Here is a 26,054-nt window from a genome sequence, read left to right as displayed (position 1 = left end):
ATGGAAGTTCATGGATGTCTAAGAGGCTGAGGATTATATTCAGAGTGCAAAGACACCTTCTCGAAGCACTGGAGGGAAAACATGGCATATTGTGAAATGCAAGTTGTAGAAAGACAGAGATTTTTGTTTGCTGCAAAGAAGATACAGCCTGAAAGTGCCATCTTTGATTAATGACATTGAAGAACCCCAACTTACATTGGGAGATATTCAAGAGTGGTGTTTTCTCAACAGACTAATGCCCTTAATACAGTTACAAGAAGGATCAGTCACTGAGGCAGCAACTGTTTGAAATGTACTTCACACGATCCCTGGGGTAAACAAAATAAACCTCAGCTGTGTGCAAGGCTGTGTCAACAAGCCAAGACCACATCTAGCAGCACACTCCACACTAGGTGATTCCAACTGAAGCCTCCAACTTCAAAAGAAAAATCAAATCATGCTTAGATGCACTCTTGAAACTCAGGTCTCAAGGCCAAATACAGATCCTGACATTCACGGTCCAGAACTGGGTTGTGCCTCAGCAGAATTTCAGGAAGACGAGCAAGCACATTTGAGGAGCAGAACTGCATTTGCTATTTCTGCTGGAGGCAGCTTGGATACAACCCTTGGAAATTCTCCTGATAAAACCTTTTAGAGCTTCTTTAAAAAAAAAAAAAAAAAAAAAGCGATGTTTAAATGATTTATGGAAAAGCACAGCCAGTCATTATAGCTGTGAATAAGCTGTTTCATTAATGAAGGCAAATATTAGATAAATATTGGGGGGTGTTTTTTAAAAATAAATTTTAAACTGACACCTCTACATTTCCAAAGTGTCTGTTTGCTTTTAGGTTAGTTAAAAGACCTTTCATCCGTTTTAGGTTGGTTTTTTGTTTGTTTGCTTTTTTTAAAAACCCCAACTTTTCCCTGGCCCTCTTAGTATGGAAAAAAGTCAATCTATAAATTAGGAACTGAACACAGCTGAGCCTGACTCTCACATCAGCTTTACAGCAATATAACTTTATTAAATCACAATGATTTTAACTGGTGTGATAAGAAAATCCAGGCCATCCACACGTAAACATAGCTTTAGTACTAAGTCTCTCTCATCCCAAAAAACAAAAAGTACTCACCAAACATCAGTAAATGTGTTCAATAAACCATAAAAGGAAGCGTTAGCAAAAGGGGTTTTGGGTTTAAAAACACCCTTCAGGAGCACCCCCATGTTTTGCAAGGCCATTCAAAAACTGGTCTTCCATAGAAATACAAAAGGACTACTGAGAGAAACTGAAATCAGCCCTGTCCGCACTCGCTCCAGCACGCCTAAATCAGCTCTGATTCCACCTCAGAAGCTTTGACGAGTTCAGAGGGAATGAAAAACACTTAGTTCTAGATGTACAAGTAAGGCACAATATAAAGCCACATCATCATCTGTCATGAAGGGAGGGGAAGGACGAGGGTCATACATGGTACAGCAGAACAAGCAGCCCATCGATTCCAAGTGTGGCACCTACGTTCAGACTGACGAGATCTCGACAAGAGCAGTTATGACAGCATGCTTTTAATATGGAAACAAATCCTAGAGAATCCAGTGTATCAGAAAAAGGAAGAGCTTTCTGGTTGTATTAAATCAAAAAATAGATCATTGTTTTTGGATATAGGATTAAAAGTGAATATTCACAATGCCTACACTCAAAAACAAACAAAAAAAAAACCAAAAACCCAGGACTTCGTTAAGATCCACATACTATGTATGAACACTGAAAATCTTTAGAAAATGGTCTTCTCTAAAGATCACCCCAAAACGCATGCCACAATTGCCAAAAAACAGAACATGTACATTTGTTGGTTTTTATACCCTATAAGATTTTTGTTTGTGATAAGTATACACTAAATGTATATATTTTAATGACACTAGAGGAAGCAGATTGTTACTGGCATTAAAGTACAACCATTTCTAGACGGTTTAAATGCCACAGAGTCCCCTGGTTAAAATGTAAAGCTGCACAGCTTGCCTATGTCACCTTTATGATAAAGTTAAACCAGCAAAAGGTCTTATCTTTACTCTACATTTTACTGCCAGGTTTTATTTATCTCAAGTATCGCTGCAGCATTCTGACCAGCCCAGAGTTAGCAGCAAGTGGCAGGAATCATATAAAACGCAGTTTCTTTTTTTTTTTTCTTTTTCCTCTTTTTTTTTTTTAAACAAAGTGCTTTTCTAAGATATACATACATATAAATAGTTACAAAATAAAGTGTCAACATTAAAAAGCTCAACTATTTCAAAGCTTTAACTTAAAATAATACATAGGAAACACTGAAATGCGAGGGTATGGAACTCACTAAAGATTCAAAGTCTACTTTGAAATGCGAGACCAAAATCATAGTCTGGTTTTCAGACAAAAATAAAAAGCTATAAAGTTGTGTGTTGCCCAGGATTCCCAGGCAGTAAGAAAAGGGGGGGGGGCTTTTAAATACCTTGTCAGTTGAATTTGTCCCAGAAGTTTTTACCTGATTTCAAACTGCTCTCTCTCCATGTTCAGATGCTGCCTGGCCTGCAGGGTTTGGCTGGAGCACAGGGACAAGCTCCGTGTCCAGCCCTGCTCAGGCACAGCCTGCACCTCACAGGACACATTCTCTGTCGGGGTTTTGGGGGCCCTGGGCAGCTCCACAAGAACAAGAGGAATAAACCAGACCCACCGTGGAAAGCAGCAGCCAACTCTCACCTCACCTGAACAACAACAACAACACCATCACAAACGCCTCAAAGGAAAACACCCACATTTCCACTCAGATTTTGCAAGCCTTAAGTGGATTTACAAAGTTTTGCCTAAATTGCCCTGGGTATTTGTTCAGTCTCTTGGAGGAAAGACTTTCTGTACAGCTCAGTAGTGGTATTTTGGCCTCCTCCTCCCTTTTGAGTCTTCCAAAACATTTAGGTACAAAGGAAGCTGTGAGTGTGGCAGGGCCACCACTTTCACCGGCCACTCTTCCTGCACTGTTACCGATTCAGGCTTTTTTCTCTTATAGTACAAGCTTGGATATAAAAATAATCTACTTATAAACAAAAAGGAATCACAGTACAAACAAACTCAGACAAACTAGGAACGAAGTGGAGAAGTTCCCCAAAGGGAGTGGGGAAAAAGCCTTCATGGACTTTTGCATTTTTTTTCAGCAGCTACATTTGAAAATATTTGGTATTTCTATTTTCAGTAAACAGTGTTTTGTCATCTTTAAATAGGGAGAGAAAGAACAGGGAGGAAAGGAGGGGGGGGGTCCATGAAACCAGAGAATGATCTTGCCTTGAGATAAAGGACTTTCTCATCAAAGGCTAAAGCTTTTATCTGTACGTTAACACTGACTACAAAGCCAACTCTTATTAGCAGAAGAGCAAATAAGAACTTTGTGTTAATATTCTTCAATCATAGAAACTACTGAATTAACAAGAATAAGTCACATATAAGTCTGAAGAAGCTAGTTTCGAAATACCTGTACAAAAATATAAAAGTCTATAAATTTTTGTTTTGTTTGAAGCCTGTGTTGATCCTTGGAAACATCACATGCATAATAATACATCAACTGGAAAAGTGGCAACTAAGGAATTAGATATTTGTAGCTCTTTTTTTTTTTCCTCTTTACATATATACACGTTACAATAAAAATAATTTTATTTTGGTTGTTTGGTGGAAGTATACTACAACAAGCTAAATACTTTTTTTTTTTAAATTCTCAAAGTCGAAAACTATTTTACCAATAGCTTACTAAAATCCAAATATATTAAAATCTCCTACAGTAAGTGCAGAGAAAAAAGATTTAAAGACTCCAAGACGGCCACCAACTTATCTACCATGGAAGCGAACTACAAGAACAGCAAAATAATATTGTTATGTATGAATGCTCCTTCTGTAGATAATTGGACCCAAACAAAAAAATTCACAGTTCAGTAAGATCCCTAACCCTGACCTTTAATTTTTTTTCTTTTTTTCTTTTGTTTTTACATTCAGTACAGTATCATATAAGCTGTGCAAAACTTTACTTGGACTGGCAGTTCGCCATATCAGTTGCATTTGTCTTTGGTACAAAAATAAACAATCGCATTAATGTGCAAGTATTTGTTTTCTTCCGGCCAAAGTACCGAAATTGAGTTTTCTAGAGCCATCTTTTATACAATACATAGACTCTGTGGCATATATCTACATTTCAACATATTCCTATATACATTCAAAAATTTTTAAGAGCTGGAACAAATACATTAAAACCTAAAATCTCACCATCTATACAGCTCGGTTTTGCCCCTCAGGGTTTTCTTCATACAAAACTTTACCAGCTTATACTGATAGCTCTCCCCACAAAATACAAGGCACAAAGAATATACTTTTTTTTTCTCTTGCTTGCACGGACATTTAAATACGCTATTAAGCTCAGAAAATTAAAGTCTTATATGGCACACTAGCTCTAATGCTGTGTGTGCTATGTACAAGTTAATGGTTGCAAAGAAAGCTTACTGGTTTTTTTTTAAGAACAAGGAAAGAAAATCCAATTATTTAAAAATAAAATAAAAAAAAAAGAACAAAAAACTCCCTACTTTGACAGCTTCACCAAAAAAATGCTTCCTCTTACTTCACTTGGACCATAAACCTGTCACAATGTCTGGCAAATGCTAAAAAACATTTTCTCTAGCAAATCCATGTTTTTGCTTCTAAAACAAAAGTGATATATTCTGGTCCTAGATCATTTGAAAGAGAACTCTCATTTCTGCCCTTGAGCTTGAAGCAGCTTTGAAACTACCTGGTTTATGGTCCAAAAATGCTCTGCAGCATTTTCTACCACGCCGTGATTTGTTTTCCTACACTGTTACTTGAAACCAATGGAACCTACAGGTGAGTGTTTACAGAATGCTAAGCTGACATGCAGACCAGAATGCCATTTACAGCGAGGAACTCGGCAGCACAGGCAGAACCTGCCCCAGGAGCAGCTCAGTCCTGCCCTACACCTTGGCCATGGGTATCCTCAGCCCCACCAGGCCGCCCGTGGGGTCTCCCTCTGCCGTCTTCTCCAGCACCTGGTTCACAAACTCCGACGTCTGTCCAGCTACAGGGAGTCCTGAAAGGGAGGCAAGAGAAGCTGCTCTCAGGTCACTGCTCATGGCACATTCCTGCTGATGCCTCAGGTCTGGCTTTTCAATTTCTCAGATTCTGTGCTGCTTTAGTGTGTGGGTCTGGGCTTCACATTTTGGAATGGTGAGCTCTGTGCACAGAGCAGGGAGACAAAACAATTCCTGCTCCAGCTGGGCACCAAGGACAAATGACCCAAATCTCAGCCCAGGAGCACAAACCCCGTGGGCTGGAGAGAGAAAAACAAGCAGGGTGGGACTGCAGGGGCTAAAGCTGGAATGGGACAATGAACTGCAAGATGCAAATGGAGCAAAACTGATCCCAGGGACAGAGCCCGTGCCCGGCCGTGCATTTTGGGGCCATTTTGGTTCATCTTGGGTGCAGCCCTGGCTGGGCTCTTGTGCTGCCCAACGGGTGTCCATTGAGGCTTTTTAATAAATCCCTGCTTTATTTTTTAATTCTGTCCAGTCTATGCTGTAGCTCAGCCTTCACAAGGCACCTCTACAGGTGACCAAAGCCAGGGTACACTTTGGTTGGGACAAATGCAATCAGGAAATGGTTCATTCATTCCTCTAGATCAGAAATTCTCTGCAATCAAATACAGCAGAGGAGGCACCAGGATGATCAGAGCTGGGAGGAAAGCCTGGGAGAACTGGGGTTGTTCAGCCTGGAGAGGAGAAGCTTTGGAGTGATCTCATTGTGGCCTCACAGTGCCTGACTAGGACAATGAGATAGAAAGAGACTTTTTACAAGGGATGGAGGGACAGGACACACGGCATGGCTTCACATAGCCACAGAGCTGGATTAGATGGGATATTGGGAAGGAACTGCTCCCTGTGAGGGTGGCAGGCGCTGGCACAGGGTGCCCAGAGAAGCTGTGGCTGCTCCTGGATCCCTGGAAGTGTCCAAGGCCAGGTTGGACACTGGGGCTTGGAGCCACCTGGGACAGTGGAAGGTGTCTCTGGTGGAATGGGATGAGCTCTGGGGCTCCTCAGGGCATTTATGATCCTATATCTTCATATCCAGGTAAATACACAAAGTTCACTGCTTACCAAGAGTGTCTTTAATAAGTATGTTCAACTTTTGTTCCATGTTGATTCCTCTGTCATCTTTAGGTACCTGCACCCGATTAACTATTTCTTGTTTGATGGAGTTGATGACAAAGAGTAAATTATCTGCAAACACAAAAAAAAAAAAAGATTAGCTTTACATCACACTCCCCTGGAAGGGATTCACAGTTACCCACACACAGCTATCTGTGTCAAAGGTGTCACATCACACTTAGTGTAAAATTAAATAGTTTACATCAAATATTACCAATACTTTCAAAAATATTTACAGAACATGCATGCCTTTACATAATTTACACCTGCAAAGTAGCTCAACATTGCAGGTAACCCAAGTTACATTCATTCCATTCAATGAGCTGGGTTTGTACCAACTCTTTTCTCTCTGAGCCAGTTTACATCATGGTGCAAAACACAGACTTGCCCAAACAAAAGGAAAATGAAGATGTGAAGAGTTGTATTTACCATATTCCGTGTTGAGACCCCAGAGTTTAACTTTATTGGCTTCATACTGGGCTTTCTTTTTTAGTCTACAAGCCCTATGGCAAGAAGAGGGGAAGAATTAGAGCACTACCAGAAATTCCAGAGTAGTAAGAGCCACATGAACTCATCAACCAACCCTCCCAGAGCTGTGATGCACAAACTCATCCATCCTCACTTAGCTGCTCTGAAAACACTCTGCCACCTGCATCTGCTCACATCTGTCACTTGGGGAATTTGCCACTGTCCCAGCTGTTTGCCCCACAGCTAAGGAAGCCAATTCCAGTGGAAACACATCCTTATCTAGGGGACAGACAAACCACAGCTCCCAAGGTGCCAGCTGCTCTGCTTTTAGATGAACTTGAAATTCCCATTTGATAAACTGGTAACTCCCATTTGATAAACTGGTAACTCCCATTTGATAAACTGCAATTCCCATTGCAGGAGCTGCCACATGAAGCAGAATTTCTTTAGGCAAAAATTATTTAGATCTTTATCATTCACTTGTAGCAATCCAAATTTTCTCATCCCTGCAGCTTTACCCAATGCATACCTGGAAGCCAACTTGTTCTTTTCTTTCCTTGACCTAGGTCTGGCAGTTAAGGGAAGTTCACTGACGGGTGTCAGGTCACTGATCACCTTATTCAGCTTCCTCAGCTCATTACCAATCTGGAGGAGTTTTCTGGGGTTGGGAGTCAGGTCTTCTACATCAGTCCTCCGTGACTTCTTTGCTGCATATTTTCCTGTTTTAAACATGAAGAAAAATGGATAGGGAAGTGACATAATACATACACAAACCTATGAGAAAACACTCTAAAATAGGCATTTTTTGGGTGCAGTTTAAGTTCCTTTGTTCATTGCAGAAGAATGGGCCGGAATCAGGTGATCCCCGTGGCCTCTCACAATAGAAAAAGCATTTCCACACAAAGAGCTTTGTACAATTCATATTCTATCCAGATCAGATAAGGGCAAATACTGCTGGCAAGGCCACTGGATGTGACAGAGAGCATACACACAACTCTGCTGAAAAATGTATGTCACAAGTTCAAACCCTGCTGTTTTGCTGCAGCTGTAAACTTGTTAACTCATATGCAGCCAAAATATCCTCCTGTACACTCCAGTGGATTAAACTCCTAAATAATCTTATTGCCAAAGTCCTGTACTAAGAAAGAGTGCTGAGGCCTGGTGCTGAAAAAATCTTCAGTAATGCCGAGATGAAATGATCCAATAAATGCCAGTTAACCCTTTTTATTTTATGTATTTGAAGCTATTTAAGGCCTGGTTTTGCACTTTACTTAAAGATCAAGTGGCCAATTGTCTGGTGGGTTTGAGTCCTTAGAGCATGTTTGGTTATTTGGTGTTGGACAACAAATATAAAATAATGGAATCACAGAATGGTTTGGATTGGAAGGGACCTTAAACTCATCTTTTTCTCCTCCTTGCCACAGGCAAGGACACTTTCCACTAGACCAGGTTGCTCAGAGCTCCATCATGAGAAAGAGCAGTGATAGGGACTTTAGGTACTGCTATTTCACTACAGGATAAAGAATCTTTTAAAAACTAAGGACATTCAAAGAAAAAAATGTTTTCTTCCCTGCATAAATCTACAGGTAACAGCAACAACAACAAAAAAAATTGTATGATTTAAGAGAAGGCCAATTGCCATGTTAAAGGCAGTAATTTTCAACTCTAAGGGAACATTAACCTTACAACCAGGGAAGTTGGTTTAAATTGCTCCTTCAAAGCCAAAATCAAATGGAGCAGCCTAAAAGAGGTCCTGTGAGAAGAAAACAAAAATACCCCTAAGAGTGGTTTGTTTTGGGTGATGTTAATCATGTTTGTGGTGCAGTAATTGCTCACTGGGAAGAAATCAGTTATTAGAGCAACTGGTTTAAGTTTCTAAGAGGGCATCTTAAGGAAATAGTTTATCCCCAGAGGAGCAACTGCTTCACTGTGCTGCTTTCACAGGGGGAAAACAAGGAGAGAGACAGTTGTGCCTTAGTGCTTGGCCTCAGCTCATACCAGTCCCCTGAACTTGGCAGCCCAGAGCCCTCCCAGCCTCCTGCTAACACAGGCAGCACTGACAGGAACAGCCACGAGCAGCAAACATCAGTCAAGGCCCCATCCAATATTTACAGTATCACACTGAGAAAGCTTTGAACTCTCGGGGTTTCCACTGAGAGCCCTTGGAAGTCACAATTCTCAATTCATCCACACTCCTCTGGAAGAAACCACACTGCAAGTCCCTACTGTGTGCTCACTGTGCCTTCCCTGGGCACTGCAGAGTAACAGATTTACAGTGCTTGAGCTTTCATGGCCAAAACTTCCCCGCACTCACAGGGAGGGGAACTTGGCTGCTGACAGTGTCACAAGGGGATGACAGTCATTTGTGACCAGAATGAAGATTTCTTACCATGGTGGAGCCCATTTTTCTGGTACATGTTGCTGGGCAGGGTGTCCCTGTCCCACTCAGAGGGCCTCAGCATCCTCTCCTGCTGGGATGGCGTCAGCTGCTCGCTGTACTCCCAGAAGTATCTTCGCTTGCCTCTTTTCCGAGAGGAGATCGCAGTCATTTCTTTCAAATCCTCCACAGAATCGTTTTCATACCCTAAAAGGATGCAGGGGGTTGTTTACATACTGCTGACAGAATTGTTTGTAGCCCTTTAGCAGCAGACTGAGGATTCAAGTTGAGAGCAAAACCACAGCCAGCTCTGTTTTGCATTATTGAACAATTGGTTTCCAACATTGACTGCTCTTGGGTACTTGCCTTAAATCCAGGATAGACAGTGAGCCACTGATGGGGCTTCATTAGTTGAAAACACAAAAATTATTTATGTATTTAAAGTCCCTTTATGTTCTCTGACCCCCTAAGCTGTAATTCCCCACAATCCCAGCAGTGCCAAGTACAGACAGCAGATGTTGGTTGGACCATGTTCACCCATCCTGACAATTTTCTCCATGAATTGGCAGGAACACAATCCTAACTCACCTCCACATTTGACAAAAAGCATGGAAGGAGAAGCAGATTAAATAAAGATGGATTAGCAAAAGACAATAAAGAAAAAATTATTCAATTATAGAACACTCCGAGTTGGAAGAGGCCCAGAGGATTGAGTCCAACTCCTGCTGCTCCTGAGTCCAAAGACCTGCAGGGAATAAATCCAAGCACTGATCCTTCCTAGGCTGGAGAAAGGGGCTCTGTTGTCAGGACAGTGACCAAAGGACCATCTAAGCTGAAGGGATCTGGACTCACTGTTCAACCTCTTCCTCCTCTTTAGTGGGATGAGGAGAAATGACCCTCAGTAAAGCTGTACAATATTTTAGAGGTGAATTATGATGCAGTTGATATCATGAATTGCTCACGGAGGACATGGAAATTGTAATGCCACTGCTCACATCACAGAAATATTTTACCATAATTATGTAAACCCAAACCACAGGTTTTCAACCCCCAGATATGCTTTAGAAAATAAAGATAATCTATACTAAGGTTAAAAAAAAATCTCAAACCACTGAATGACCTTTTGTGCTAAAATGCTAAATATTAATTTACATTTTCTCAAAAAGGAGCATTTCTAAACATCACATACTGTGATGGAGCTAAAGGAAAAGCCACCCATGCATGGACTGCAGGCTTAGCAAGCCTTGACCCCATATGCTGCAGCTCTGCTTCATCTTCCAACAGCACAAAGAACACTTTCTTCCCTTTAAAACAGTCCATTCAATGGGTCTGTTTGCACTTGAAAAACCAGTTGAAAGAGCAAAAACAAACTTTCTTGCTTTGGTCTGTCTCTCACATCATAACCAAAGCACGAGCAGAAGTCAGGTATGCAGAAGGATGAAAACCATCCTGAAGTTCTGTTTCTTATAATTTCATCAACTCATTTACTTGGGTTCTCTGGTTTGTTGGAAAGGCAGGATTTTAAAGGCAAATCAAACAATGAAACATGCTTTATAAAACATTTGTGCTGTACAGCCAAAGTTATTGAAAATTTACATGAAATACAGTTTCAAATACCATAAATATTTGTAACTGTAGTTCCATTTTACTCAAATGCTGTTTGACTAAGTATCAAAATACACTCAAAAAGCCCACTGACTTTCCATCTAAAAAAAAGCTATGTAAATCACTATACAGAAATAGATAAATGGAGCCCATCTTCATGATAACACAGAATTAATCCAACCAATGAAAACAAATCTCTGTAAGAGCTGAAGTGTACAAATGTACAACAAGGTTAAAATCAGGACTTCCTGTTTGCTTATTCAAACTGTAATTAAGTTAGAAACTTCAATTACATTGACTTAATACATCCTGCCTTGCAAACCCAACACTGACCTGCTGCCATTATAAAGTGACATAAAAGAACCCAGAGCAGTGTCCTAACCCAACACACAAACTTGTTCAGCTGCTCTGCACTGTATTTATTCCTCCTCTTAGCAAAGATCACACAGCAGGGCAGGCTTCTAAGAAATCTCAAATGGTTCTTGTATTGAACTCTGAAGCCCTTCACCCCTTCCTAAAAGTCTCTCCTCACATCCCTCCCTGTGCTTTTGGGTTTAAATTCACCAGGGTTAAATGAAGCAGAACAGAGAACAGGGTGCACGTGACTCTCACCAGGTGAAAGCCAAAAATAGCCCCAGTGAACAAACCCAGAGAGCTGCTGCTCTCCAGCCCTGAGCACAGACACTCCTGGCAAATCGCTCCCAGTGCCTCCCCAGCCCAGGGCCAGGTGCTCCCACTGACCTAATGCAGCTGCTGGAAACAACCTCTGGGTCTCCATGAGCACTTTGCACTCATTTCTTCTCCAGTGCTACTGACAGCTGAATAAATTGCTGCATTTCCCATTTCTGCAATCTCCTGACTAACAGTAATTTAAAAATCTCTCTACTAAATGGGATAGAAAAAATATATTCAGTAATAGCAAAACCACCACGTTTAAATACTAGAAAAGGTCTGGGCTGGTAATTCCCATAATAAACTACCTTTGCAGGAGACCAAATTTGCTAAATCTGTGTCATGGTGATAATAAAAATACTGTTGTCCAAACTTGCCTGAGAGCCAGTCACATTTTTAGCTATTTTTCCTTCACTATATCTAAATATTTCCTCAGATAACATTTGAAGAAAGCATTTCATTCACTCTAGAAGCATACATGAAGAATAACCAAAAGTAAATTTTGTATAAAAAAACATTAGAGGGCCAGCAATAACTAGCAGATTTTTATCCTTTCAGTACATTACATCCTCACTCAAAATACCAATTGATTTTGCTTTCAGACCTGTGGAAGTTTTAATTTTCTTGTGCTGTGCCTATTTTTAGATACTTTACCCATAGTATTTACCTTTAGAGGTAAAAAAGCAACACAAAATACAAAAGTGACGTGCTTAGAACACCTGGAGATGTTATTTTCTAAAATAGACAAAATAGATGATAAAATTTTTAATATCACCACATTTGAGGTGAATGGTTTTAGGCTTCATTCATGGGAGGGTTTGGCAAGCTTGGATAAGCCCAGATCCTCAGCTACTGCTGCAGAATGTGGATTGCTGGTCAGTAAAAATCAGTAATTAATTAATTCCACCCACAGCATTTAACACAACCTCTCTTTTTCAGGGATCCCAGGCTCCCAGTGCAACACATCCCCCATGGGCTGCAGAGCTGGAACAGCTGCTCAGGGCCCCAGAAAGCAGAGGGAGTTCACTCCAGAAGGGAGGAAGAGGCTTCAAAATGTTAATAAAAATGTGTTGTGTGCATGTGAAAATAGCATAAAGGGCAGAATGCTTAACGAGTTTAATGCCAACGCAGGAAATCTAATTAGAAAATAATTTCATCTGAGAGTTCATTATGACAAACACTGACAAGCTCTAGGGAAGCTGCTGCTCTCAACAAGGAAAAATTTCAGCTGCTTTATCCCCCTGAAGTTACATATTGCCAAATGTCTGAATACTTTAATTCTTATTCTCTACTACAGGGCATTTATAAGATGTGAATATTGTAATACTTTATGAAATTAAATTAATACTTGGTTACAATTTGTGCAGATTTTATTTTTAGTCAATGTTATTGTTCTGTTACATTCCAGGTGAAGGTTAGTTCTTATTCCTGCTCTTAGAACTCCATTTTTAAAGGCAGGGGAGAGGAATTCAGTATCCTCTGAAGCCCCACTAAGTGTTACTGCTGAAACCACCTAGAAGTGATTCTATTAATTTCAGTCATTCTTTGGAGTCTGAGGAAAAACTGTACCTGAAAGTAGGACTTAAATAATTATGAAATCATTTCACTCAGGATGTGATTTCATCCTGACAGATCCAACTCCAGATAAATTCACAGCTACGAGAAGTGCTAGAAAGCTCTGCACATCCTACCAGAGAGCTACAATAAAAAAGAAGGCCACACTTGCAGGCAGCTGCTCTAACCTCAGGCTACAGCTGGGCTTCCTGTATTCTCTATCATTATTTTTGTTGCACAACCACAGTTTGTGCAGTTTTTCATGAAATAGGGCAACAGAGACTTTGCATACTTGGAATAAATTGCATTTTGCAAAGCACTTAGAAAATGTGGGAGGAGAGTTCACAACTTAAGATCAGCACTGCTCATGTCTAACTACCAGGAGTTCAAAAGCTTTCCTTCCCCCGCAGAGGACAAATCCAGCAACTCCCACGTCACCAAAGCCCAGCCCTGCTGGTACCTGGTTCTGAGAAGGTGTCACTGATGTCATCGTCCTTATCGTCCTCGTAATCCTCCTCCTCATCGTCGTTCTCAGACAGCTCGTGCTCACTGCCAAACCCTTCATCGTGGTCCTCATCTTCAATATCATCCTCATCCTCCTCCTCCTCCTCGGGCTCTGCTTTGGCTGACTGTTCACCCAAAGTGTCTGTTACAAAAAGAGAATAATTGTGCTCTTCTTTCTTCTGCGAGGAGTCGGACACGGAGGCGCTGGCGGAAAGGCTGCTCTCCCCCACAGCCAGCCCTGGGCTCTCCTGGGGAGGGCTGAGGAGCAGCTCTTGAGTCTCTTTAAAAGGCAAACCAGGAGTTGTGCTGTGAGCATGGGGGGACTCGAGTCCTTTTCTCTCCTGTCTCTTTGCCACAGCCCCACAGTAGCAGGTGTTTTCCTTGGCCGCGTCAGCGTGCGCCTGGCTCAGCACCGGCCTGCTCTGCGGCAAGGGGTTGATCTTTACTTTTGCCTTTTTAACATAGTCTTTACATTCAACGTGAATGTTCACCTTTTCACTGCTGTACACGTTGGTCTTGGCCATGATCTGTGTGCTGGAAGCAGGCTGGCTGCCAGCCTTGCTGGCCTTCTGGGCACAGTCCGACAGCGCGGCCTCGGCCTGAACGTTCTTGGAGGAGCAGACCGGCGCCGCTGCTCTGCTCGCCATCTTTTTGCCAGGTAACAAAGGATTTAAAGGGTTTTGTTTTACACTAAAGAGCAAATCGGGGTAATAGAGTGAATCTGAGACAGGCTGGGAGTCCTCGCTGTTCAGCTGAGCCAGCGTGGGTGTTTTGCTTATCACCTCTTCATCCTGGTATGGGCTTGAGAAGTCATCGAGGCCCAGGTAATCCACCTCTTTTGTTCCCCAAATGTCACAGCTGGTTAATTTAGTGTACTTAGTTAGGTCTTCACAGTAGGTATCCCACTGCTCCCACTTGGAGGTGAAAGCAGCTTCTTTGTCCAGGATGTCCGTAAAAGACTCCAAGTTCTCAAGGTCTTTGCAGTCCTCCATGAAAAGCAAGTTGTCCCTGGAGCTTTGCTGATAGTCCATTTCTCTGTCCTGTGCAGAATAAGGAAAGTTAAAATTACTACCAAATAAAAGTATCCATCATCTCTTTAATTACTACCAAATAAAAGTATCCATCATCTCTTTCCTCTCCTTAACCTGGTAAGGAGAGCTCAATTCCAGTGAAGTAAGAGAGAGCGGTGACACAGGAAGAAACCTCAACTTTCAACTAAAAGCTTCTTCTAAAGGTCAGAATGAACTTCAGCTCCTGTGCTTCAGCAACAGGTCTTTCTAAGGACACTGCTCTTCCTGTAACACTCTATTTTCCTGCTATTGCAAATCCATCTGCTCATCAGGAACTAAACCAGTACCAATATCCATTTAAAATATGAAAGACATCACAGGCATCTCTATAATCTAGGTCAATCTATGCTGTGTGTTTAACAGAATACACTTCAGTTTGCCAGTTCCTGGAAAACCTCATTCTAACACGACCAATTAATGACCATGAGTAACCTTTCTCCTTTGATGCAAGGAGAAAATGAAAAAGGAAATGCTCAGCCAAGTAGCTCGTGAGTCAACTTCTATTTTCCTTCCCCCTGCACTCACAGCTTGGGTGAAGCAGAACAGAGCAGGGGGAAATTCTTCCCTGTGAGGGTGGTGATGCCCAGAGAAGCTGTGGCTGCCCCTGGATCCCTGGAAGTGTCCAAAGCCAGGCTGGGCAGGGTTAGAGCACAAGTGAAGGTGGATTTGAGCCTGTTTGAAGAAATGCCTGCTGAGGAAGCATCACACTTGCTGGACAAGCAGTCCAGCTCCTCCCTAATCAGCAGCCAGCAATAATGAATAAATTTCCAGCATTCTTGAACCAACACTCCTTTATTCCTGCAGGAACTGGTGAGGAGATGAGATTGTGGGCACACAGAGCTGACCTACCAGTTCATACATGAAGTCTGGATCCGAGCTGCTCGCCAGGAGATCTGTGCTCATCAGAGTCTGCTCTGAAAACAGGTGGCTCCGAAAGGCATCCCCAAAAGGAGGGTCCATTCCACTCACACTGGGCTGCAACACAATGGACAGACATTTCAACCATGGTATGAAAAAGCACATTTTCATCTTCAACAGAGAGAGGATCACCACTTCCTCCTGGTCTCAGAAGGTTTTCACCACCACAGATAAGCACATCATTCCCCAGAGCCAGAGAATGCTTCAGGAGCACTGCCAACATGCAGGAGCAATCAAAGGACACGTTTCTATCCACCAGAGCTGCAAGAGCATTCACTGCTCCTTCATTCTTCCCTGCTGCTTTCAAAGTCTTATGTTAGCCAAGTTTTGGGATATGCTGGCATTTGTAGAAGACGAAGGCCAGTCCTGGCAAGATCTGGGAGTCCCTCTAATTCAAATAATTTTGTACTAAAGCAGTGTTGACTGTGTTTAGAGCCATTAGAACTCATAAAACCTCCATATAAAATTGTAAGGAAAACAAAATCTATGACAACTAAATCTAGATTGTTACCTCTCTCTCAAGAACGAAGTGAAATTTGGCAAAGAAAGCATTATGCAGGATGACTGGGCATGCAGGGAATGGGCAGCAAGGCAAGGCCTTCTGCTACATTTAATTCCAGCCCTCAATCTCTCTTCTAGACGCTCTCCCCCTAAGGGCTGGGAAGGCAGAGACACTGTGCTGCTGAAAGTCATTCAGTGTGCTCAGAGTGAATCACTGCAGTAATAAAAGGCTGTTCTGCTCTCCAGGCATCCTCCCTCACCCACAGACAACGTGGCTGAAGCTTGAACAAACACAGCACCAAGAGCAGCACCACAGCTTCTACCACAGACACTACAGGGACCCTACAAAATATACATCCTTTAATCTCCTACACATCTTCCCTCCTAGTGCTGGTCAGATTGGTTCTTAAACAAAGGCAAAATTATTTACAGAAGTGAATAAAATCCTAGCAGACTTACCTGAGGCATTTCCAAGCCCAGATTCCCCAAATCCAATTCCAAACTTCTTGTTTTATTCACTTGTAGATTCTTTTCCAGCTTTACTTCAGTATCAGGGAGTTTACACCATCCATGCAATGAAATTTTTCCTTAGGATAACTTCAGTTCACCCTGATGGAGCTTTTCTATTTGTCGACTTCTGTGCAGAATAAACACAGCAAACCCCCAAGGAGGTGAGTAATCCTTCACCAACAAGGTGAAAGCTTAAAAAACAGTCAAAGGCAAGAATTTCCCCTGAAAATTGACTTTTTCTCATGCTGGAATGTATAGAAATTTTCTTCCCCTGTCATCTTTCATTGAATGAAAAGCCACAGATGCTACAGAACAGAGTTGCTGCAAACCCATTTTTGGCCAAGTTACATTTTGTTGCCTTTTTTCCTCTCTGCTGAGACCAGCAGCTCTACAGACACACCTGAAGAGAAAACCTGGCCAAATTGGGAACAATAATCAGCACACTGCTGGGTATCCAGGAGAGAGACAACCTCTATGACTAATGTAACAGAGCCAATAAACTCTAAAAATGTCTCAGGCAAAAGTCTCAAAATACAAATTTCAAAACAGGCAGAAATGCGGTTTCAGTGGTATCTCCTCCTTTTCTTCAGGGATGAATCCATCCAGCATCAGATAAGATTACATCAATCACTCACACAGCAACATCTAGTGGTAGAGGATCACAGGAATCATCCAGCAGCAGAGCAGGAGAGACAGATTTCCCCAAGAGAACAAATTAAAAACTGCCAAATTCACAGCTGTCTAATAAAATATCTTCTCTATTAATTCAAGTAAGGCATATATTGAACTTGGACCAATTTATTTACTGGTAGTTTCACCAGTTGAGGAGTTTCTACAGGCCTGCTCTAATTCAGATGTTTGTCTAATGACTCTTCTGAGCTTAACCCAGCATTTTGAAGAGTGTAAGGAAAACCCTACTCAGCATTGCTCCTAAGTCAGACTTTGGTGCAATCTGCTCAGGCTGTGTTTATTCTCCTCTTTTAAAAACAAATAGTAAACTCTAAGTGTTCTCCCACAGCTCAGAACCCTCCCCCAGCAGCACATGACAGCATCCCCGTGATTATTCCCACTTTCAGATGGTATCTCAGCTACTTTGTCCTCTTTAGCATATGGACTATCAGACTGTGGTAAAAACAGACACTATGCAAAGAAGTCTTTACTTATCAAACAGCCTGCTTTGCAAAGAGCAGCTGGAATAGAAAGAACAACAGTTCCAGGTCCAGTTCCACAGGAGTTCTCAGCTGAACCCTCGCTGCCCTGCCAGAGCGGCCGCTCCTCACAGGGCCCTATGGTGAACGAGCCAGTTCCTTGGGAGAAAAGCTCCTTTCTGCTCCAAAACCTCCAGGGAGCCCTTTACTTATTTAAAAGTGACATTTAAAGTGAAGTTTGTGCCTCAGCAAGCCCCATCTCCCTTCACCCGGCAAAGGCCACAGCACAGCAGGATGGTCCTTCCCAGGTGGGGACGTGGCAGGAATGACTGAAGTCACTTCACCTGGCCTAGGAGAAGGGTCTGCTCCTTAAAACAAGCACGGGGATGTTCTCAGACAGAGAAAGAGAGGCAATGTTCTGATTCTAAATACCTGAACACTTTCTTTCCATGCAGATTGGTGCCTTTTTCATCAGCACATCAGATGAGTGCTTTGACATCGCCACCAAACCACCTGCTGCACTCACAAGGACACTGCCAGAGTTCTCCATCATACAAAGGGCAAAGAAAGGAAACATTTGCTGCTTCTTCACTGGTTTTTTTTTGCTGTGTTTTTTGTCAGAACACGGGCCTCAAGCTGTTCCACACACAGCCAGCAAAGGGGTGAAACTTCCTCTCTACTGACACTGATTTCAGTACCACCCAACCAACACTTCCAGGTGCCAGCTTTTGGATCACTTCCAAATCCTCAAAGCAAACATTCAAGGCTCAGAATACTTTTACCATCTCCAAGACTGGAGTGATAAACTTTTCTTGCACTATTTAAGAATGCCAATGCATGTCCTCTCAGGTCAAAGCAGTGTATCAGCTAACCCAATTAATCCTGTAATTCTCTTTATACTTCATTCTTGATATTTTATAATATTAATATTTAAATGTGACTTGAATCCCAGTAGGATCTAGTCAACTATTCCACAATGTAGGATTTTTCTCAGCAGCTCTGTGGAGGGGGAAAATACAGTGAGGCCATGAAAAGAAAGACATTGCCTCAGGGAGCTGCACAATCCAGATATCCTTCATGCTCCCAAAAAGCTGCCCTGCTTCCAACTGCTTTCCAAATTTCCCAGAAAGATCAAGGTCACTATTAAAAGCCTCCTGCTGTTTACACCTACCTACCAGTGCTTCTTCACAAACTGGTAAATAAAGATGCATAGCACAAGTCAATGACACATATGGGAGCACAGGTGTCAAATCAGAACTTGCTGAGAAGGAAAGTAATTTGTAGACCGCATTTAAAGTCCCATTCTTACAGAATTTATCATTACTGGCACTTTCAGCCCAAGACTGAGTTAGAAAAGAATAGTCCAGCTGTTGTGTTATCTATAATGAATGCAGCTCTGAATGAACTAAAAGAGCTGTGGCAGAGCTCAAGTACAGCAGCACGAAGAATTACTGAAGATAAATATAGCAGGAATTTCTACTTGAGGACAATTTCCATTAATGCCTTCCATCAGCCCTTCCTAAAGGCAGAGACAGGTGGAACACAGAGCCTGAACAGTGGGCAGGGTGCCTGCTCCTCTGGCAACAAACAGCCTGCAGGGAAATCTGATTAAGGTGATTAAAGAGCCAGGCCCAGAGCTGGTTGTGTGCCTGCAGCTCTGGAGTCACATCAGTGCCCAGCTCTGCTCCTGGGGGAGGCTCCTGCCTTCACTGGGGCTGAGGAAGGGCAGGACACCTGAGGGGAGCCTGTGACACACAGGGAGAGGGACTCTACAAGGAAAGGGGTGACAGGACAAGGGGAATGGCTTCAAACTGACAGAGCAGGGTCAGATGGGATATTGGGAAGGAATTACTCCCTGTGAAGGTGGGGGGCCCTGGCACAGGGTGCCCAGAAATGCTGTGGCTGCCCCATCCATGAAAGTGTTCCAGGCTGGGCTGGATGGGGCTTGGAGCAAGCTGGGACAGTGGAAGGTGTCCCTGCCCATGGCAGGGGGTTAAAATGAAATAATCTTTAAGGTCCCATCCAGCCCAAACCATTCCATGATTCTGTAATCTCAGGAACAGTTGTGTCCCTCTAACATTGAAGAACTTGGGCTGCTGATGGAGGCAAGCACATGTACATTGGTTAAAATCCCATCAGTCATCAACAAGGATCCAAAGCCTCTTCTGTGGAGTTAGCATCTAATTAATCTAATGATAAATCCAAATTAAAAGTGATCCCCTGCATTCAATATTTACTTTCTGAAGAGGAACAGTGGTTCCAGGATGACTGAATTTCCCACAGGGAGGCAGCAGGTGCATTACCTGGGATTAATGTGGTCTAACCCAGGCTGCAGCAGGAGCTAAACTCCAAACATCCAGCATTCAGGGGACACAGTGCAGCTCCTGTGCATGGGCTGCCTCTTGGGCCACTAAAACACCCTCCTGCCACAGCACAGCACCTCCAAAGAAGCCCCTCTAAGAGAAAACCCCAAAATTCAGCTTTTAGCTTAGCACCTCTGAAAGTCTTCCTCAGTCACCTGCATGAATCATTTGTACCATGGCTGTAAGGAAAGTTGCTATTTCTGGCCCAGTTCAGCTGTGTATTCTGAACACTGGAAAGGCACATGGAGCATGGCTGGGCTGTTTTGTTGGCTGCACAGTGCTCATTATCCCAGCAGCTAAATGCCTGCTGTAAGTGCATTACAGGAACAATTACACTTTCACGATGGTGACTGCATCACACAGCACAGCTTGTCAAAGGCAGTTTTGATGCAGGTATAAAAAATAGCTCATGAGAGCCTGCCAGTACTAAACCTAAAAGCTCAGGCTGAAACATTCATGGCCAACTCTGAATTTCAGAGAAAGCACAACAACTACACCATGTGCTTGGAGAGAATCATTATGTACCTTGCACAGTTTGTGGTATCTGGATATTTTATGAAATACTGGACTTGGAGATGCAAGAAGTTCTCCTGCATGTCTCTCAAAAACATTTTTCTCCTTCCACAGTTTGTACCAACTTGTTTTCTGTTACAGACACCCTCTGCTCAGGGCAGTCTTCAAGCTGAGAACATGCAGACTGCCTGGGGTCCATCCCTGGAGCGTCCAGGGAACATCTGGAAATGGAACTCCAGGCTCTGGTGTGGGTGAAAAGGTGGGAAGCACTCCCAGGTTGGACTCAATGGCTTTGCAGGACTTCTCCAACCTCAGTCAATGATTATGTTCCTTACTTTTGTTTCTGAATAATGTTCCTTTTTTTTCTTTCTACACGATTCTTCAATGATTATCTAGACTTTAAAAAATCCTTTTACGTTTCTCCCCCAGCACAAAGACACAAAGTTTATTAGTACTATTATTATTATTTCATAGCAGTGAGCAAAGACACTCTTTTAAAATGTCTTCCTGTATTTCCACCCACCTCAGCCTCATTCCTGGACTCACAAAAGCAGCCAAGTCCCCCTTGTTGGTGAAGGATTTCTACTAAAATGCCAGCACAAGCATCTAAGGCATTATGCTCTTTGCTTTTTTGTCCTGGAGAGAAAACAACACCTGCTTAAAACCCCAGACCCTGATCTGACAGACCATTGCCACTTAAAAGAACTAAAGATACTCAGACTGTTTCACTTCTTCTAAGCCTCTTCCCTTCAGGAGAGGGAAACTGTTACTTCACTGTCTCTGTTCCTGTTCCTCCACTGACCATCCCTTCCCCCTCCAGTGGTATTTTTCCAATCCTACTCATCCACAGCAGACAGACTTCAAGACCTGGAAGTGACAGCTCTAAAGAGAAGCTCCGGTCTGCAATCACACACACAACATCCCAGAGCAGCACAGAGCTCATGGACCCCCCATGACACACCAGTTCCCAGCTCTGGGGGAGCCCCAGCTCTGTCAGCAAACAGCAGATCCCAGAAAATGATGGAATCACAGATCACAGAATGGTTTGGGGTGGAAGGGAGCTTAAACATCATCTGGTTCCACTCCCCTGTCATGGGCAGGGACACCTCCCACTGTCCCAGGTGGCTCCAAGCTCCATCCAACCTGGCCTGGGCCACTCTCAAGGATCCAGGGGCAGCCACAGCTGCTCTGGACACCTGTGCCCACCCTGACAGGGAAGGATTTCTTCCCAATATCCCATCTAAGCTTGCTCTGTCAGTGTGAAGCCATTCCCTGTGTCCTGTCACTTGTAAATTGTCTCTCTCCATCTGTCCTGTAGGTCCCCTTCAGGCACTGCGAGGCCACAACTGTGTCACCCCAAAGCTTCTCCTGTCCATGTGAACAACCCCAGCTCTCCCAGCTCCATCCCTCTGATCCCCTGGTGCCTCCTCTGGATCTCTCCAGCAGCTCCAGGTCCTGCCTGGGCTGGGGTCTCACCTGAGGGGGCCCAATCCCAGCCCCTTCCTGCTGCCCATGGGGACCAGCCCAGGGCATGGGGGCTCCTGGGGGCCAGGCCAGGTCCAGCTCTTGGCCACCAGCACCCCCAGATCCTTCTCCAGGGCTGCTCCATCTGAGAATCCCCAGCCTGTGTTTATAGCCCAGCCTGCACTGACATTGACCATCGGGCAAGAGGCAGAAGCAAAACCAAGTGATTACTTTTTATACTGACAAACATTCTGCATTCACAGATTTTGTAACAACTATGCCCAGATTAATATATTCCTACTAGAAGCACTTTTTTGTATGTTCTGGAACAAAGACTGAGACTTTATTCTTATTTTAGTGCTAAGAGTGGGATGTGCAGCATGTTACACTTATTAAAACTATATTAACAGACTTAATTAAAAAATTATTTAATTTAAAATATTCATATTATAAACCTTATTAAAATAACACTGCAGCACAAGGAGAGTTGTTTGCACATGAGAATTAGTAGTAAAACTAACATTTAAATTTTTTTAGTTGTAGTTTTCCCCTGAATCAGAGTGGGGTGAAAGCAAAGGCAAAAAACAAAAGCAAAACTAAACAACGATTCAGCTTCCAATCTCCAGCAATATTCTACATCCTGACAGGATGGCTGCTCCTATATTTTTTTCTGACAGAGTCTTTCAGACTAAGAGAAAAAATAATTCTGTAGTTTCCAGGAAAAAACAAAAAGCAACACAAGTCTTATGATGAAGGGAACAGTACAGTCTGGTCTACTCTTCGTACTGTGAAATTATGATTGCTATACTCTTGTTAGAAATGGGGCATCTGTACCAGATACTTCAAAGCCAGCAGAAAACTTGAAAAATGCATCAGCCAAAATTGTCCAAAAAGTAAAAAACCCCATGGCTTAAGACTTTAAAATCAGAAGAAAAAAAAAAAAAAACAGGGAGATTTTTATAGCAAGGTCTAAACTTTAAATTTACAAATTTAACAAAACTTTTGGTTTAAATTTCATGCCAATGCCAACTCTCGAGCACTTCTTATGCAAGGTTTGATGTTAAAACATTCAGTTGAACTTCCCAAATCACAGAGCACACAGGCCACGGGAATGTAAACCTGTGGGTTCTCTTATTTATCCCATCAGTCTATTAGTGGGACAAAAGCTTCTTCTTCTCCCCAATTAATTCCTGCTAATGCTGACTTCAATCTCTGTTCTTCACAGGCTGTTTGCCTCTCTCATTATTTAAAAACTACCTGGGGAGGATGCTCAGGGGGCCTGATGCCTCTGCTGCAGGTTGCTCTTATCAGGGAATACTCCCATCAATTCAGAGTAATTCCTGGACATGTCTGAGGTCTCTGAGCTACTGTTATTTATGCATTTTAAAAGGAATCTCGCCGAGATTATTTTAGCAGGAAAGGTTTCTTGCAGAAGGATCGCACCCTGAGCAGCTGTGGCTGCCCCTGGATCTCCAAGGTCAGGGGAGCACCCTGGGACAGTGGAAGGTGTCCCTGCCCATGGCAGGGGCTTGAAATTAAATAATCTTTACAGTCTCTTCCAACATAAAGCATTCGGGCATTCTATGATTTATTTTCCATAGAAATTCTGACTTCTCATTTAAGCAGCCAACAACAGAAATCGACCACATTTCTAAAGCATCTGCCTCTCTGTAATTTTTATTATGAAAACACATTTAACAATAATAATTAACCTTCCACACAAGGATGCTCGGAAGCGACCTTAGAGGCCTTTTAAACACAATCTTTAAAACATTTAGAAGCGTTTAAAGACAATACGAGTATCTGATTCTGTTCTGCCTGTTACGTGGAGCATGATTTCAACAAGTTACCCCTGGAGTGGCAGCGACAGAAAGATCACGATCACTTTAAGTGAGAATCGCACATTTCGGCAGGCAGCGCTGGCTGCTCTAAGCTGCAGCCTGTTGCACGGGGAAGCCTGAATAAAACCCCGAGTGTTTTACAGCGAGCGTGACAGCGGAATTATCCCGGACACCGGCAGAGAAATGCCGTGGGCAGCGGGGCTGCCGGGGCGAGGGAGGGCACGGCAGCGATGCCGCGGGTGGGGAACGACACCCAGGGTGGGGACCCTGGGGACAAAGGTAAATAATAAAGGTAAATAATAAAGATTTGAGTCCTCGCTGGCACAAGGGGCTTTAATCAAGGTGTTCCTGGCTAGGAAACGGCGTGAGATTAGAGCACACACGGAGAGGTGTCCGACACCCGTATGGGGACACGCTGAGAGCCGCGGGCGGCTCCTGAGGCGGTGCGGGGAACTCGCGGATGTTTCATAACCCAGATCTGCGGGGACGGGCCGGGAGCGGGAGACGGGAACGCGCCCCGACCTCCCCTGAGCGCGGGGAATGGGACCCCCTGTGCGCGGGCACCGCCCCGGGCCGGTCCCGACGCCCAGGTGGGACAGCCCCCCTGAGGCAAAGCGCTGCGGAGGGACGGGCACGGCGGGCGGCCCCGCGGCCACGGCCCCGCGCGGTGCCCGCGTCCCCGCCGCGTCCCCCGGCCCGGCCCTGACCCACTAACACACCTCCGGCCAACATGGCCGCCCCGCCGCCCAGCGCAGCCTACCCCGGCCGCCGCCGCCCCGCCCTCCGCGCCCGCTCATTGGCTGGCTGCCCCGCCGCGCCCCATCCCATTGGCCAACGCGCCCATCGCTCACCCGCCCAGCGGCCCTTTCAAGCTAGGGTGAGGCGACATGTAAACAAACCCCCTCCCGCCGCCCCGGCCGCTGCCCCGCGACCCCCGAGCCGCGCCCGCCACGCCGGGCACCCGCCCGGCCGGCCCCGGCCCCGCCGCGCCGGACGCACCGCCCAGGGAGCCGCGTCCCGCGGGGGGGCGGCCCCCGCCCGGCGACCCCCGCCAGGGCTGCGGGCAGCCGGAGCGCACCCGCGCTGCCTGGGAGAAGCCCCGTCCCGGGGCCGCGGCTCGCAGCGATCAGCTGTCCCGCCGCTCTGGCATTACATAAACGCTGCGCCGGAGCGAGGACGGTGCCGTCCTGCCCTGCCCCGCACTCGCAGAAGCGTGACCCCTCTCCGCCAGCTCTGCTCCGCAGCCTTATCAGCGGAGCCGTCCGTCGGGCACCAACACACCCGAGCACAGAGACCCCGCACGGCCATGGGTCACCCCCGGCCGTCCCGGGCATTCAAACAGGTCGCAAACGGAGGAGGCGACTACAAGCCCGAAAGGCAGGAGTGCAGGAGCTGCCGAACCCTTCTCTCCCCTCCCGGGCAGTCCCTCCGCCCGAACGCCCAGAGCGGCGGCGCTCCCCCGGCAGGACGGCGCTTTCCTCTCCCCGGCGCTCGCTGCGAGACTTGCTTTCCTTGTAAAGGCACGGGCCGCTCCTGCCGGGCGGAGGCTGGAGGGGACAACGCCGACAACTCCCCGCGGAGCCCGCGCTCCGTCCCCACAGCCCCTTCTCACCGCCCCCAGCCCAGCTCCGGGCCCCAGAGCTCCGCTCCGGGACCGGACACCCCCCGCGCACCGCCGCTCTCCCGCGGCCCCAGCAGCCACACCCCCCCGGCGGGCGAGCGGAGCGGAGGGGCCGCTGGCACCATCCCCGTCCCGCTGTCCCTGGCAGCCGGGCAGACACCTCCGTCCACGCTCTCCCTCCCTCCCTGCAGCCCCCTGCCCAGCGGCACCGCCTCCTCCAGCCGGACCACCCGGGCCCCCCGACCCCCGGCGCCCTCAGTGCCGCGCAGCCCCCCGGAGCCCCGCGGTCGCCCCGAGCCCCTGACTCACGGCGCTCAGCGGGGGCCGCAGCCCCGCGCGGCCCGGCCCGGCCCCTCCATGCGGCCCCGGGTTTGTTTGTTTATGTCCCTTCCTGACGGGTTCCCGGAAATCGCGTGACTCGACCCTCACGTGGCCCGAGGGGGCGGGCGCGCGCGAGGGGCGGGGGGAAGGGGGCTGCGCCGTCCAATAGCAGGGGGCTGTGGCTGTCACGTGACGGCGGAGCGGCGCGCGGGGGGTATTTAAGGCGGGGAGGCGGGTGCCCGCGGGCAGAGCGCGGCGGGGCCGAGGCGCGGCTGCGGCTACTGAGGCTGTGCGGGGCTCCCATCCCACAGCCCGGTGCTGCTGCTCTGCGGCCCCGCTCTCGCACTTACTCCTCCTTCATTCGTCCGTGTCCTTCCTGCAGCTTTGTAATTTGTCCTACTGTCTTCTGCT

General features: G+C 45.4%; 1 protein-coding gene across 1 annotated transcript; it reads right to left on the bottom strand.

Annotated features, from left to right (window-relative positions):
* Window positions 1-975: 975 nt before the first annotated feature.
* On the bottom strand, window positions 976-25,712 carry CREBRF (CREB3 regulatory factor). The gene is made up of 9 exons (XM_066560128.1): window positions 25,632-25,712; window positions 16,322-16,499; window positions 15,293-15,418; window positions 13,330-14,413; window positions 9,051-9,245; window positions 7,191-7,380; window positions 6,623-6,696; window positions 6,143-6,265; window positions 976-5,079 (listed from the first exon to the last, which is right to left on the bottom strand). Exons 2-9 carry the CDS (start codon window positions 16,328-16,330, stop codon window positions 4,964-4,966), a joined length of 1,917 nt encoding a protein of 638 aa, XP_066416225.1. The 5' UTR covers window positions 16,331-16,499; window positions 25,632-25,712; the 3' UTR covers window positions 976-4,963.
* Window positions 25,713-26,054: the final 342 nt, after the last annotated feature.

The sequence above is a fragment of the Molothrus aeneus genome, chromosome 15 (assembly GCF_037042795.1).
Source record: "Molothrus aeneus isolate 106 chromosome 15, BPBGC_Maene_1.0, whole genome shotgun sequence".
Classification (NCBI taxonomy): Eukaryota; Metazoa; Chordata; class Aves; order Passeriformes; family Icteridae; genus Molothrus; species Molothrus aeneus.
Note: the sequence above shows the minus strand (reverse complement) of the source record. Positions and strands in the feature narration are given on the sequence as shown.

Coding starts and splice junctions, on each gene's coding strand:
- CREBRF (XM_066560128.1), bottom strand. Junction 14,414..15,292: donor CAGACTTCATGTATGAACTG/GTAGGTCAGCTC, acceptor TATTCTGCACAG/GACAGAGAAATGGACTATCA. Junction 5,080..6,142: donor ACTTATTAAAGACACTCTTG/GTAAGCAGTGAA, acceptor CCTCCCTTTCAG/GACTCCCTGTAGCTGGACAG.